The sequence below is a fragment of the Phodopus roborovskii genome, unplaced genomic scaffold, assembly GCF_943737965.1.
Source record: "Phodopus roborovskii unplaced genomic scaffold, PHOROB, whole genome shotgun sequence".
Taxonomy (NCBI): domain Eukaryota; kingdom Metazoa; phylum Chordata; class Mammalia; order Rodentia; family Cricetidae; genus Phodopus; species Phodopus roborovskii.
Genome location: NW_026125281.1, coordinates 8,999,273 through 9,015,457, shown reverse-complemented (window position 1 = coordinate 9,015,457; position 16,185 = coordinate 8,999,273). Strand labels below are relative to the sequence as shown.

Sequence of the window (16,185 nt, the reverse complement as noted above, 5' to 3'; positions counted from 1 at the left end):
TCTCCTCTTTCCAAATAGCCCGTAACCACTCCCTTCCCACTCCCCTTTGCCTGCTGTCCTTTCCTCTTTCCAAATAGTACTCCTTTCGCTTTTGAGTACTTTTTAAAAGTTTAGATTCTGCTTATGAGAGAAAACATGTTTGCCTTTCTGAGGCTTCTTTTATTTATTTAACATGATCATTTCAACTCCAGTCATTTTCTTGCAAATGACCGAATAACGCTTTACTGTGTAGTTATTCCACATTTTCTTTATCCATTCACTTGTTGACAGACACCTATGCTGATACCTTCATGAGGACCTGCCATACTGGTTTCCGTAGTGACTGCAGACATTTATATCCACACTAATAGTATATGAGAGTTTCTTTCATCCCACACCCTCACTGGTATTATTTGTTGCTCGAATATTTGATGATTTGTCACTCTGATTGAGTTGCGTAGAATCTCAATGTAGTTGTTTAAGATTTACTCTTTATTTTTAGTGTGTGTGTGTGTGTGTGTGTGTAAGTGAGGTTTGCATATATCTGAGTTAGTGACTCTGGGGCCCAGAAGATGATATCAGATCCTCTGGAACTAAGGTTAACAAGCCTGACATGGGTATTGGGAACTGCTGTTATAATTTAAAAACAGTGATGTCTGAGAGAAAGATACCATGTGACAGAGTTCAAGTGGAGGGTTTTGTTTTTTTTTTTTTTTAACTAGGGGATAAGGATCATAAAAGGGGAAAAGGGAGAGGAGGAGACCAGCCTCCCAGGGACAGGAGCAGCAGGAGAAAGGAAAGAATAGCAGAGGGCAGGGGGAACAGACAGAGGGGAGGGGAGGGGAGGAGGGGGGAGGGAGGAAGGGAGAGGGGAGAGATAGGGGAGGTGGGCAGGGCCCCTTTAAAGGGAACATAGTGGATGTGCACAGGTGGTGCTCTTAGTGGCAGCAGCTGAGGGTGTATCCTGTCAGAACCCCAAAGGCAGACCAGCCAGTACAGATGCTTGAACACTAACAAATGTTAGGTGCTGGGAATCAAACTCAGGTCCTCTGCTGGAGTAGTAATGCGTGCTCTTGCTGGCTGAGTTATCTCTCTAGCCTGTCATAGCCTGTCAATATAGTGTTGATGAATATTTCCATAATGGCTGTGGATGTTGAACACTTTACATATGTTTATTGACTAGTTTTATTCATTCTTTTGAGAACTATCAGGTAAATTCATTCCCCCATTGGTTAATTTGTTTTAATGTTTACTTTTTCTAGTTTTTTTTTTAATAGAGTCTAATCCCTAATAAGTGACAAAGATTTTTCTGCCGTTCTCCAGGCTGTATCTTTTACTCATGTGATGTGTCCTTTTTTGTGAAGATGCTTTTTAGTTTCACTCTGTCCTATTAGTCAGTTCTTGCTATTTTTTTTCCTGAGTCTTTGGAGTCCTTTTCAGAAAGTCTTTGCCTATGCTTGTTTTGATTTTTCCTCCTAAGTTCTGTTAGTTTCAGAGTTTCAAGTCTTTTATTAAGGTCTTTGATCTATATTGAATTGACTTTTGTACAAGGTGAGAGATAGGAACCTAATTTCATCCTTCTATGTGTGGATATTCAGACGTCCCAGCTGTCTTGATTTCTTGATTAGGCTGTCTTTTCCCTCACGTATGGTTTTGACACTCATGAAGGATCTGTCTGCTGTGGCTGGCTGGGCTTATTTCTGGGTCCTCTAGTCTGATCTATTGGTATTCATGTATGTTTTTGTGCCAATGGTGAGTACCTTTGCTACTATGGCTTTGTAGTGTGATTTGGAATCCAGTAACATTTAGGTAGTTTGCATTTTTGCCAATATAAATGGTCCTATAATAAATACCGTTGTGAAGAGACATAGTTTTAAAGGATAAGTACTTGAGTTTGAGATGACATTATCTACTAGTAACTATATTTCTGAGACTTGACTTTTCCAAATATAAAAAGTATATTTCATGCAAATATTCTACATTTAGAAACACAGGATCATAAAATCATAAGCCAGTCTTTAGCATTAAGATTTAGAAACATGTTTTTGTTTTGTTTTAGACATTCTTATGTGTAATGAAGATCACGGTAGAAGAGAAGACACAGCAAGGCCTTCTTGTACCACTGGATCTGGATTACAGATTTTTTTAAGTTAAAATTATTTACTGTCGTTTTAGTGTTCCAATTTCATAATATGCATTTACATATTTTTAGCATTAGGGACTGTTAGATAAACACTATGTCCCTGAACTTTATTCCAATATTCTTTTATCTAAGTAGATTCAGAGAATAGAACTTAAAATTCAGTGCTAAGCCACAGAATAGTCATTCTGGCTCCCCCCCCCCTATTTTTATATCTGAAAAAGAGTAGATAACTAAAAGTCATTCATAATGAAATATACCAAATGCAATTTCGCGATGTCAGTCGTTGGCATTATACTCTATGTAACTGATTTAGTTGCAGACATCCTCCTATCTGTTAGGTATTTCCACAATGGACAATATGTTTTTGGTGTTTTAACATTGAGCTTTGTGCTCTGTGGGACACTCATAGTGCAGTGTTTTAGCTATTCATGGTTGAAGGACGATTTAAAGAAAACAGGACAAGAAAATGAGCATTATTTTCTTCTACTTCATTGCTTTCAAGGAGGAGTCTTTACAAGGTGAGTGCATATGTTTAATCCCCAGCATTGTTACTTATCCAAACAGAAGGTCCCTTTATTTTTAAATTTATACAGTCAAATGTGAGAGATTCTTCATTTGCAAGCAGGGCACATATTGCTTGCTTTCAAACATCAGTTTTTATGTACATCATCGCTGAGCTCTTAGACCTTTTCTGGATTCACCAATAGAGCCTTCCTTTCCACCACTCCCCTGACCCATTACCCTCTGCAGTGGTTTGAATGAGAGGGTTAAATATCTCTGTGGTAGGACAAAGCATCCTTTGGGTATGTGCCCAAGAATGGTATAGATGGATCTTCAGGTAGATCTATGCCCAACTTCCTGAGGAACTGACAGTGTTTTCCATAGAATGTGTACAGGTTTGTACTCCACCAGCAATGGAGAATTTCCCTTTCTCCACACCCATGCCAATACACGCTAACGTTTGTTTTATTGATATTGGCCATTCGGATTGGTGGAAAGTGAAATCTCAAAGTACTTTTAATTTACATTTACTTGATAGCTAAAGACTACTGAACATGTCTTTAAGTGTTTCTTAGCCATTCATGTTTCATCTTTTGAGAACTCTCTCTGTTTAGTTCTGTATCTCATTTTGAAAGTTTTTTTTTCCTTGATGGTTAGTTTTTTAAAGCTATTTATATAGTTTAGATAGTAACCCTCTACCAGGTGTATAAATTGTGAAGACTGTTTCCCTTTTAGTAGCCTTCAGCTTTGCCTAAACGATGTGTCCAATATTTGCCATGCAGAGATTTTTACCTTCACAAGGTAAAATTTGGGGTTTTAAGTCTGATGGAAATCATTGGAACATTTTTGCTAGAAGAATGACGTATGAATTATATTCAAAGTGTTCAATACAGATGTTGCGAAGAGAGTAGGTTAGATGAGGAGCAAGAGTAGAATCTGGGGTGGACAAGATGGCTCAGAAGGTAAAGGGGCTTGCCGCCAAGCTGAACAACTTGAGATTGGTCCTTGGAAGACACAGAGTGGAAGGGGAGGACCCGCTCCCCAAAGCTGCTCTCTCAATTGCACTGACATACCGTGGACACCCCTCCCCTAGAGAATAGAATCGGGAAGAACAGTCACGGAGCTAGTGAGATAATCTGGGTCAGGGGTTACCTGATTAACTTGGGGATGGAGGTCATATCGTTAAGTGCTATGAAGTGTTTAGGGTTTGCTCTAAACACAATTTGATGTTAGCATCAGGATGCTAGGGAAGAACTTTTATAGGGTTTGAGAATTTCCCACGGTTTTAGTTTAAACAGCATGGTGAATCTCTCTCTCTCTCTCTCTCTCTCTCTCTCTCTCTCTCTCAATTATTATATATGTGAAGGAACTGACAGTAAAGAACTCTGATAACTTTTGAAATAGTGTCTTGGTTGCCTCTCTCCTAGCCCCAGATTGCTTCTAAATAAGTGTCAACATTTTTTTATTATGAATTTTATATGTAGGCAGGTAGCTAGTATTTATTTAAAAATTCTTTCAGGAGAAGGGCCTGAACAGGAGTATTTTAAGAGCCTTGGAGGGGGGCTGGAGAGATGGCTCAGAGGTTAACAGCACTGACTGCTCTTCCAGAGGTTCAATTCCCAGTAGCCACATGGTGGCTCAGGACCATCTGTAATGAGAGCAGTACCCTCATATGGCTGGCATGGGTGCAGACAGAAAGCTATGTACATAATAAATAAATCTCAAAAAAAAAAAAAAAGAGAGTCTTGGAGGGTTTTTGTTGTTGCTTTCTTTTGTATTTCTACTATGAGAGTGCTCAGAGAATGCCTTGCTGACATTAACGATTTACTAAATTCAATGGAAAAGATTCAATTTTCTCTTTAGCTTTCACATTCTGTAAGGTAATGACTGTTTTGTGCTGTAGTTAAAATAAGTGGATAAACACCTGTCTTCCTTAGGGTTTCTAATTAAGTGGCCATGGCAACCCTTCATAAAGGAAACATTGAATTGGGATGGCAGCTTACAGTTGCAGAGGTTCTGTCCATTGTCATCACGGGGGTGGGGGGGAGGGAAAGCATGGTGGACTGAGGTTCCGTCCATTGTCATCACGGGGGGGAGGAGAGGAAGGAAAGCATGGTGGACTGAGGTTCCGTCCATTGTCATCACGGGGGGGGGAGGAAAGCATGGTGGACTGAGGTTCCGTCCATTGTCATCACGGGGGGGGGGAAGCATGGTGGACTGAGGTTCCGTCCATTGTCATCACGGGGGGGGGGAAGCATGGTGGACTGAGGTTCCGTCCATTGTCATCACGGGGGGGGGGGAGGAGAGGAAGGAAAGCATGGTGGACTGAGGTTCTGTCCATTGTCATCACGGGGGGGGGGGAAGCATGGTGGACTGAGGTTCCGTCCATTGTCATCACGGGGGGGGGGAGGAAAGCATGGTGGAGTACAGGTACCCATGGTACTGGAGAGGTGGCCGAGAGCCTGAGTCTTGCAGGCAGCAGGAAGTGACCGAGACACTGGGTGGTATCCTGAGCACAGGAAACCGCAAAGCCCCACCCCACAGTGACACATTTCCTCGAACAAGGCCCTACTCGCTCCAACAAGGCCGCAGCTCCTAGTAATGCCACTCTGTATGGGGGCCAATTACACGCAAACTAGCACAACAGTGAATCATTGACTGCCTTTTGAAATGCAGTAGTTAAGGGTCACAGACTGGGTTTGAACTCGCTGTTGGCCCACTATTCTTTGTATGAATACCAGTAATCGCTTTACCCTTTGCAGCCTTCACTTTCCCAATGCAAATGAGAAGAGCTCCTAACTGTGTCATGACTATTGTAAAAAGGAGGTATGGGCATCTGTGCTTAATGCACACATCACTAAGGCATTAAAATTTTATTACGTCTGAATCTCAGTGAAGCCTGTGGAGTGAGTGTTAAGGCCCTACACGGAAGAGTATTTGTGGAAAATTCTGTTCTTATATTGCTTCAGTATGTACATAAATATACACATCATAAAAGTGTGTAAGTGTAGGTGCTAAATAGTAGTAAGAGAAAAAAAAATAAGATCTATTGCATGATAGGATGCCTATAGATAATGACATTGTATGTATATTTCAAAAAGCTGGAAGGTATAACACAAAAAGTAAATGACCCAGAGACTGATATTGGGGTTCAAACTTCAAGCTGAATATCAGAAAAGCAAAGCAGCTGGTCACTAGCTTCTTACTTCTACCTCAGGCTGAATCAGACTGTAACCTCTCCTCAGTGTGGGCTGGAGAATGAGTGCCTCTCTGATTTTGTTCCTGTCTTATATACTCCTCTAGTGCTGGGATTAAAGGTGTGAGCTCTGTTACTCTTTTAGACTGGTTCAATCTTGTGTACCCCTGGGTGGCCTTGAACTCAGAGAGATCCACCCGTGTCTTAATCCTGAGTCCTAGAATTAAAGGTGTGCATCTAGCTTCTATGGCTTGTGGTTAACTTTGCTTTCTGAATCCTAGGCATACTTTAATATATCACTACAAGGATTTTTGTGTATTTTCGCTAGAAAGAAGTGTTAAGTATTTGAAGTAACAGACCCGTTTAACTTGACTTAAACATTGCAAAGTACATGTTTTGAAACATCTCTATCTCATAAATAAATACACATAATTTTATCTTTCATGTGTTAATTAAAGTGAATTTAATGTCTAAAAAGTATGTGACTGAAGAGAAATGCTCCTTTATTTCATAGGTATTGGTTTGCCTTGAGAAAGGGTTACCATGTGGTTTTCAAACATAGCAAGAGAACAAGGAATTCCATGGAGGGACAAACGGATCCTCACAAAGAAGTCATCGACATCGTCACTGACCTGAGCATGCTCAGGCTGTTTGAGACCTACCTGGAAGGCTGCCCACAACTCATCCTTCAGCTCTACGCCTTTCTGGAACGTGGCCAGGCAAATTTAAGTCAGTGTAAGTCTTTCTCACTGGCTTGGTTGTATCATAACTTTACAAATCTCAGGACTTTTATCCTAAAAGTTGATTTAGCAGCATAAGAGGAAGAGATAAACAGAGAAACACAATAGTTTGCAGGCCGTAAAAACACAAAACCAGAAGCCATAATAGATGTGCAAAGGACCTGAAGGTAATACATAGATAAACAGACAGACATATGGATAGAAAGCTAAAAATTAAAAAAAGAAAGAAAAGGCCCTGACATGACATTACGAGACAGAGCCTCCAAAGATACCACTGAGCTCATTTTCTGTTGGCCATCGACTGCTGGACATGCAAACTGCACTTAAGAATAGCTTGTTTCCCCGGTGAGACGCCCTTGAAGAAAACTAAATTTTAATTTGTAAGGGGTTATCAATTGGAGGTAGCTTCTGGGTAGGGACGGGTATATTTGTTCACTTCTTCTTTATTGCTTTTCTTTTTTTAAGGGGAGAATTTGAAGAGTTACATGTACACCTTTATTCCCAGCACTGGGGAGGCAGAGGCAGGTGGATCTCTGTGAGTTTGAGGTCAGCCTGGTCTACAGAGCTAGTTCCAGGACAGTCAGGGACACATAGAGAAATCCTGTTTCAAACAAGCCAAAAATCAAAACCAACCAACCAAACAAAAAAGCAAAACAGCAACAAAACAAAACAAAAAGAAAAGAAAAAAGAGAGAGAGCAATTATTTAGCAATACTAGCAATAGAGAACTTGGCTAAATTTCTGTAGACATTTAAAATAAAATATATAGTTCTTAGAAGAGTCTTTTCAAAGAGATTTTAATAACATAGAAAAGCATTTATGCAATCAAATTTAATCAAAACTGTTCATAAGGTTTTCCATCAGCATATTCTTAAGGATACAAATAAATGACTAGAAAGACACATTTGATGAATGTGTGCCAAAATGTTAAGTATGGCTGCTGTAAGTAGTGGAATTTTGAATGGTTTCTTTTATTGTTTTTATGTTTTTTTGGATGTTTTTTTATAATCATAAGAATTATTCAAAATATAAAAATATCATGTTACCATGAAGAATATCATACATGATAACCAAATGAGCATCATTCCAGATATAGTGTGTTAGTGTAACACACTCAATTCAATAAATGTAGTCCATTATATAAGTAGACTTAAGGAGGAGATTCGAGAGAGATTCCAAAACGTTCACTATGCCTTCATGATGAAAGTCCTGGGGAGATTAGGAATGGGTGGAGCATACCTCCAAATGTAAAGGCCATATACAAGGGACCTATAGCCAACATTATGCTAATAGAAAGCACTTCCTCTACAACTGGGGATGAGACAAGGGTCCCTACTTTCATCTCTCTTGCTCAGTAGAGAGTTCAGAGTCCTAGTCAGATAAACAAGACAAAAGAAAGCCGTAAAAGGGGAAAACCCATGAAAGGAGGAAGCCAAGCTGTCCCTAGCGCAGACTGCGTAACTCTATACGTCAAGACTCCCTGGACCAGAGGGTTGCAGACCTAATAAAGTGCTTTCAGTAAAGCTGGAAGATACAAAATCATTATACAAAAGTCAGTACCCTTCCTATATACCAAGAACTCACAGAGAAAGAAATTAGGGAAAACATCCCTTTTATAACAGCTCACAAAAGTAAAGAACCTAGCAATAAACCCAGTCAAGGGGGGGGGGGGGAAGCCTCCACAATGAAAAACCTCAAGACATTGGAAAAGAAATCAAAGAAGATACTAGGTAATGGAAAGACAGCCCATGTTCCTGGCTTGGCAGACCCAATGTTGTACAGATGGCTGTGTTACCAAAAGTAATTGACAGATTAGATACGATTTCCATCTAAATTCCAGTGTCATCCTTCCCATAACTAGTAAAAATAATCTGAGAGTTGACATGGACTCACCAAATTCCATAAAACAAATATCCAGTGAAATAACAGCTGGGGGGGGAGCACAATACTGATCTCAAATTATACTATGAAGCTGTAGTCATAAAGGCAGCCCCGGACTGGCAGAATAGAGTCTGGAAATAGCCCAACAAGCGGTGGCTGCCTGATTGCTTAAACATGTAGTGGAAAAAGACAGCCTGTTCAAGAAATGGTGTTGGCTTGGCCTACCCCTCTCCTCCAAGGGCCACAGATATCTTAAAGCCCCCTTTCCAGTTATTGGTCAGGGGAGTCCAAGCCCCCCCCCCAAATAATATTGCCTATTGCTGTTGTCATTGTTTGCCTCCCCACAGTAGAAGTTAACACATTATTTCTGAAGACACCATGCACTTCAGACAAAAGACCAGGGACCCAGGCTGGATCTGGCTTGAAAGCCAGCTCCCCCCCCCCCCACACACACACCAGAGAACTAGCTTCTATAGTACCGGACCTTGCTATAGAAGTTTCCAAGGGAGGGAAGCAGCCAATGATATGATTCTACCCAACTGTAACACCTATGAACCCCAGCGGCTAGGACAGCATGGAAATCCTAAGGGTACAATACATCAGCAGTAACCAACAGCTCAGCAGGAGGAAAGTCATGTGGTTTTTTTTTTTTTTTTTTTTTTTTTTAACCTAGCCAACTACCCAGGACTAGTGAGGTCAAGGACCTTAGAGGAGGAATTACCACTGCCATTTTATCAAGCCATCGCAATTCCCAACATTATTTTAAATATTTGTCCTTGTACGCACAGATAAATGTAGCCCTCATCACAGAAACGTCTCTTTGCAATAGATACTGTTACAGAAAGGCCCAACCTTGTCATGAAGCAAGTGATTATGAGATTCCCACCCCAGCTGGTACATCTACAACTTCCATACCCAAGATTCAGGGAAGACCTCAGAAAAGCAGGCAGTTTCTTGTAAGAGCCAGAGGTCCAGGGAGTCTGCTGTGAGATGTGTTCCCCAGAAATGACAGGGAGGTTTCACCCACAATACACCACTATGGCTGCCTAGACAAAACCTGAAGAAGTGTAACAATGGACATGCTAACATGGAAGTGGGAATCTCAGAGGCCCCGCCCATGGCAACTAAGGGATTCTGGGACTGGGGGAAGTAGTCTTTCCCAGGGATGAGACCCCTAATTGGTTATCGAATACCAAGTGCTCAGTCCTGAATTCATATACGTACAAGCAACACTAAATGAACTAAGCAGGTTCACTTTATATATGAGGCATGCGTGTATATGTGTGTGTGCAGGCCTAACAGTAACTGTTTAAAAAAAAAAGTAGTGATTTTTAAAAGGGAGGAAGGCACAGGGTATATGGGAGAGGCTGGAGGGAGGAAGGGGGAAATGATGTATTTTTTATTTAAAAATATAAAATTTTTAATAATGAGAAATGGTGCTGACAAAATTGCACATTCACTACAGAAGAATGAAATTAAACCCGTGTCTTTCATCTCGTACAAAAATCACTTCAACATGGAGCATAATTTAAAGCCTGAGATGTTGAAACCCTCAGAGGAAAACCAGGAATGGTATAGGCAAGGGCTTTCTGAACAGAACCCTGGCAACACAGGAGCTACACTAAATTATTACACAGCAAATACTGCACCAGAGCAAACAGCCCACAGCTTGGGAAAAAAAAAATCTATACCTGCTGTACTTCAGATAAGGAACTAATACACAGAATTTATAAAAAGCTTCAAAAATTAAACAGCAAAATTTCAAATTACCTTTCTGCAAACGGGCTAATGGATTTGACAGTCATTAACAGAACCAACACAGATTCCCAGTAAGTATCGTTTTTTGTTACTGTTGTTCTTTGTTTATTTTGAGACAGGGTTTCTCTCTGTAGCCCTGCATGTCCTGGAACTCACTCTGTAGACCAACCAGGATGACCTTGAACTCTGCCTGCCTCTGTCTCCTTGGGGGCTGGGATGAAAGGTATCCATCATCATGTCTGGCTTCCAATAAGTATCTTAAGAAGTGTCCAACATCACTAGCCATCAGGGAAATTTAAGTTAAAATGATTTCTAGAAAGAGTTGTTTGGGGGCTGGAGAGATGGCTCAGAGGCTAAGCGCAGTGCCTCCTCTTCCAGAGGTCCTGAGTTCAATTCCCAGCAACCACATGGTAGCTCACAACCACCTATCATGAAATCTGGTGTCTTCTTCTGTCATGCAGGCATAATATGCAGGCTGAAAAACTGAGTATATAATAAATAAATCTTAAAAAAATAAAAAAAATGATTTCTAGATTTCATGTCACCCAAGTCAAGTGGCTATCACAGATGCTGGCAAGGATATGGAAAAAGAGGAGCAAACTAGGAGAAATCAACATAGTGGTATCTAAAAAGTTTAAAAGTAGATCCACCATACGAGTCAGCTGTACTGCTCCTGGGCACATACCCCAAAGACCCCATATCATAACAGAGATGCTGGCACTGTCATGTTTATTATTGCTCTGTTATGAGCAGCAAGGAAATGGACCCAAACCAGATGTTCGTCAACAAATGAATAGATAATGAAAATGTGGCACGTATATACAATGGAGCCTTACTTATTTATAATCAAAAATGAAATTAAGAACTTTGCAGGAAATGGATGAACCTGGTATAATAAGCGCATGTTCTCCCTCATACACAGACTCTACCTTGGAATGTATGCGTGTGTACATATAAACGGAAGTAAATTCAGCTAAAGCATAAAAGCTAGAAAAGAGACCAACGCGGTTATTACAGAAAGCAGCTGAGGAATGGGAGGGGTATGTGCGACAAGACGGCAGAAAAGAGGCTGCAGGGGGACAGGGGTGATGGGGGGGTGAGGGGGAGGGAGTTACTAAAACTCTCTTTGAGCCAGGTGGTGGTGGCGCACGCCTTTAGTTCCAGGAGGCAGAGGCAGGTGGATTGCTGTGAGTTCGAGACCAGCCTGGCCTACAAGAGCTAGTTCCAGGACAGGCTCCAAAGCCACAGAGAAACCCTGTCTCGAAAATCCAAGAAAAACAAACAAACAAAACACTGTTTGAGAATGCTATAATGATGCATAAATCCCTTGTTGCTAATTTAAAAAATGAAAATGAAAAGTCATGTTATAGAAAGGGTTTATAAGATTGAGCATATTCTCTGATCTTAGAAGAATAAAGGAACAATGCTAACACTTAAGGACAAAGGTACTACTTGATAGAATAACAAAAATACCAATGCAAAGATGTCAGTAAGACCCTAGTAGAAGATGCAAAGTAAATGGCAAACAGGTCATTCAAATCAGCTGTTTCACATGAAAACTAAGTTATTTTAGGCAACTCTTCCACTGAAAATATATGACATTAAAATGCTTTAAAATTTTTTTCCATAAATGCAAACTATCTGATGCAACATATCAAAGTAAATATCCATGGAAGTGGGAATGGCCCGTGGTTGACTAGGATTCTGAAGGTGTTTGGACCCCCAGGGTATTTCTGAGTCTCACAAATAGTCAGTTTTGATGACTTCCTGGAGTATAGAAGACAATAAACAAATAAGAAGCAAGGCAATGGTTACTTAAATATAAAATGCTCTAAAAGCAGGAGATATTGTTCCTGAGATATTAAAAAAAAAAAAAAAAAAAAAGAGCCTCAAACCAACCCGAACTGAAACACAACTCCTACTGACATAGTTGTAATATCGTGAACATTGAATTTTTTTTACTGAATATCATCTTGCTTCTCTTTTGGACATTTGGAGGGAGAGGAGACGGAGGACAGTGTGTCTGTCTATATGTGCTAAATTTTCCTTTTCCGAATAGGAAAGCGTGAACAGTGTCTTCTGTGGATAAACCAAGGCTGTGATGTGTAGGAATATGACAGACAGGGGACAGCTAGCAGAGCTGGGGTTACAGCTCAGTGGGGAGGGGACCTAGAGAAACTGACTGAGTATGTGTTAATCCGGCGGCAATTAAAGCCAGGCGGTGCTCACTTGTAACCCCAGCACTCAGAAGCTGCAGGCAGGCAGATTAATTTGAGTTCGAAACTACCCTGGGCTACACGGTTTCACCAAAAAAAAAAACAAAACAAAAAACAAAACAAAACAAAACAAAACAAAAAACAAAGAAATCACCCAAATACAAAAGCACGTCACATGGGCTGAAAAGAGGGGTCAGCAGTTAGGAGCTCTTACTACTCATGTACAGGGACAGGTTCAGGTTCCAGAAGCCAAATGATGACTCTCAGTTATTTCCAACTGCAGCTCCAGGAGATCCAATGCCCTCTTCTGGCCTCTGCGGGTACCAGGCATATGCAGGCAAAACACCTCTGGACATAAGATTTAATTTTGTTTTAAAGTCATCGGACAATTTAGGGGAAAATGATATTTTAAGTAAACAAGAGGAGAAAATAAGTCCATATCTATCGTGTTTTGTGCCTAACTCAAGACAGGAGAAAATGTGTTTATAAGGCGTTGCCCACCCTCAGCAAGAAACACACCATTGGAAAGATGACTAGGCATGTGTAACCCCTCATACTCTGTGACTGCCTCTAATTTGGGGTTCTCATATTTGTGCTTTATCTTTTAAAACATCCTCTGTCTGCACGGTGAGGTTAGAAATGGCAATGATCAGCAATGAACTTCTCCTTTGGCTGTTTGCTGGGAGAAAACAGGTGGAAATGTCAAAACTATACAACTTGGTGAATTTCAGAGTATGTTTGTTCACGTGACTAAGGGTCTGTAGGTTATGAAAAATGATTTTGTTAATGATGTTAATTTTCTGTTTAACTGTCTCATACCTCATTAAGCTATCTCTCAGTGAATTAGATATGTGTACAAGGTCAAAGCCAAATAATGTAGAAAATTTAGATATAGTTGTGTTTAGCCAAGTACTTTTTACTGAATCTATTGAAGATTTTTCTAATGAAGTATGCTATAGTTCATTAACATATCAACTTTTAGACAGCTTTAGTTTCAAATCTCAATTCCATTCTTTTCTAGTTGCATAAGAATCAAGTAATAAATGTCTTCAAACCAGGGTTCCTCTAATACAAATGTGCAGATATCAAAATATACCTTCAGTGAATTAGATGAGTAAACTGCCAGACATGTTGGTGTGTGTCTAAGCTGCTCAAGCATTCATGGCACATGCTAATTTACTACTGTGATTATTATTATTATTATTTTTGTTGTTGTTGTTTGTTTTTTCGAGACAGGGTTTCTCTATATTGCATTGGAGCCTGTCCTGGAACTAGCTCTGTAGACCAGGCTGGCCTGGAACTCACAGAGATCCGCCTGCCTCTACCCGACAGAGACTATTATTCTTACTAGTGTTACTGTTACCTGTTACCATTCCTAAATTGGTATGTCCTTTGTGTTTTGTTTTATAGATGTGGTCATCATGGTTTCCTGCTGCGCTATTTCTTGGTCAACAGTCGATTATCAAATAGCTTTAAGAAAGTCATTGCCCGATAAAAATCTGCTCAGGGGACTCTGTCCCAAACTCACCTATCTCTTTTACAAGCTGTTCACCTTGCTGTCATGGACACTGAGTATTGTGCTTCTGCTGCTTGTGGATGTGAAGGCTGCTTTGTTTCTGCTGTTATTTCTTTGGATCATAGGTTTCATATGGGCGTTTATAAAGCAAACTCAGTTTTGTAACTCTTTCAGTATGGAGTTCTTATACAGAGTTGTTGTTGGAGTCACCCTTGTGTTTACATTTTTTAATATCAAGGGGCAGGATACCAAATGTCCGATGTCTTGCTATTATACTGTAAGGGTGCTAGGCACCCTGGGGATCCTGACTGTGTTCTGGGCTTACCCTCTCTCCATTTTTAATTCGGAGTATTTTATCCCCATCAGCGCCATCGTAGTTCTGGCTCTTCTCCTTGGGATTGTTTTTCTTACTGTTTATTACGGTGTTTTCCACCCAAACAGAACTGTCAAAGCGCAGAATGATGAAACTGATGGACAGCCAGCACAGAGAGACTGTAGAATGAGATATTTCCTAAAGGACTAAGTTATGAATTTGCAAGAAACGTTTTAGTGTTTGCTTCCTCACCAAGTAAAGAAAATGTCTGTTATGTGCATGGATTGTTCCTTATTTTTGTCACCCGTGACTTGAAATGAGTTATGGTACAGGGTAGATGAGAGCATACTCATATGTTATTATTTAAGATAATCTCTTCTTTATGCTGCCGGGGATTAAGCCCAGAGCCTTGTGCATGCCCCTCCACCACCGAGTGGCGCCCCCAATTGTCTTGATGGTTTCAAAAGTCTTGAGTACCGAGGCGCTTGCTTTCTGTGTGACAGAGCTGCCATCTCACTCCTTACACGGAATAAATAGAGAGCGTGCCTCCCAGGAGGCCCACACTGAGCTCCCCTCCTAGAAGCGCAATGCTTCCTGTGGACTACTGCCCAGACTCCCTTTTCTTCTACTTTCTTCAGTCAGCACATGGCTTCTGAGTTGGGGACAGGGTGGGTGGAAGGGAAGGGGATGGAGGAAAAGATGAACGCAGATTCTTAGAGTGATCTACTGTGCTGTTTCCATGGCCTTCCCAATTGGGAAACAAGGAGCGGAATTGGAGGGGACAGGAAAAGCCATAGTTTACTGATTACTTAGCTTTATAGACGTATATAAAGTTACATGTAACAATGAGTGTCATAATGTCATGTCACATTTGGTCTCTCTCTGTCCTGCTTACCTACCTCTTCCATCCCAACTTGCTTCCCTGCTCTCATATCTTGGCTTGCGTTTGTTATGACCCAGTGAGTTTTCACTACGGTTGTTTACAGGGACATTGGCACTTTATGCCTCTGTCTTCTCATCAGCCATTAAGTGACTATAAATCCTTACCGAGGGGTGGGCCTCTCCCCTCCATGACAGACGCTGATGGGCTCAGTGTCCTGCAGGTCCTACATCTGCTATGAGTTTGACACCATAACAGCCATGTCAGACCAGAGAAATTGTTCTACAACACTACCCGCTCCTTCCAGCTCTGACATTCTTTCTGACCCTTCTTTTATGATGCTCCCTGAGTCGTGTGTGTGTGTGTGTGTGTGTGTGTGTGTGTGTGTGTGTGTGTGTGTGTGATATAGATGTCCCGTTTACAGCTGGGCACTCAACTGTGGTTCATTCTCAGTGCTTGGACCAGTTATGTGTCTCTGCTGTCACCATGAACACAGCAGAAGGAAGCTTCGATGGGCAGAGCCGTCAGCAGCACCAGACGATCAATCGATCAATGCGGGTGTTCGGAAGGGGATTGGACGGTCGCGCCATGTCCTTTTAGCAGTGGCAGTCACAGCTTCCTCCTGTCCTCAGCCACAGACTTTTAACTGGGTTTACAGAACCAGCTGTGAAATCCCTCTTGCAGCAAATCTTCTCGATATCATTTTTATTGGTTATATTTATTCTGAGTAGTTTCGAAGATTGGATTCATAGTATTTTATTTTTTAAAAAATTGGGTAAAATACACTTCAGAGTGTCTTGATCATTTTAAGCATAGTTCACTAGTGTTAACCATGCTCACGTTTTTGCAGTAGATCTCTGCCGCCTTTTCATTTTGCAAAGCTTAGACTGTGTACGCATGGGCAAGTAACTCTTCCCTCTGATCCTGGCAATACGTTCATTTCATGTGTCATGGTGCCTCCAAGGCTCATTCATGTTGTTGTATGTGATATATTTTTCGTGTGTTTTTCATGACTAGATGATATTCCATTGTATGTATAAGCCACATCTTCTCTATTTGTCTA

At 40.9% G+C, this 16,185-nt stretch overlaps 1 protein-coding gene across 1 annotated transcript; it reads left to right on the top strand.

The window, feature by feature from the left end:
• Positions 1 to 2,249: 2,249 nt before the first annotated feature.
• On the top strand, positions 2,250 to 14,452 carry Xkr9 (XK related 9). Its single transcript, XM_051199774.1, has 3 exons — positions 2,250 to 2,640; positions 6,334 to 6,554; positions 13,824 to 14,452. Exons 1-3 carry the CDS (start codon positions 2,369 to 2,371, stop codon positions 14,450 to 14,452), a joined length of 1,122 nt encoding a protein of 373 aa, XP_051055731.1. The 5' UTR covers positions 2,250 to 2,368.
• The last annotated feature ends 1,733 nt before the right edge of the window (positions 14,453 to 16,185 follow it).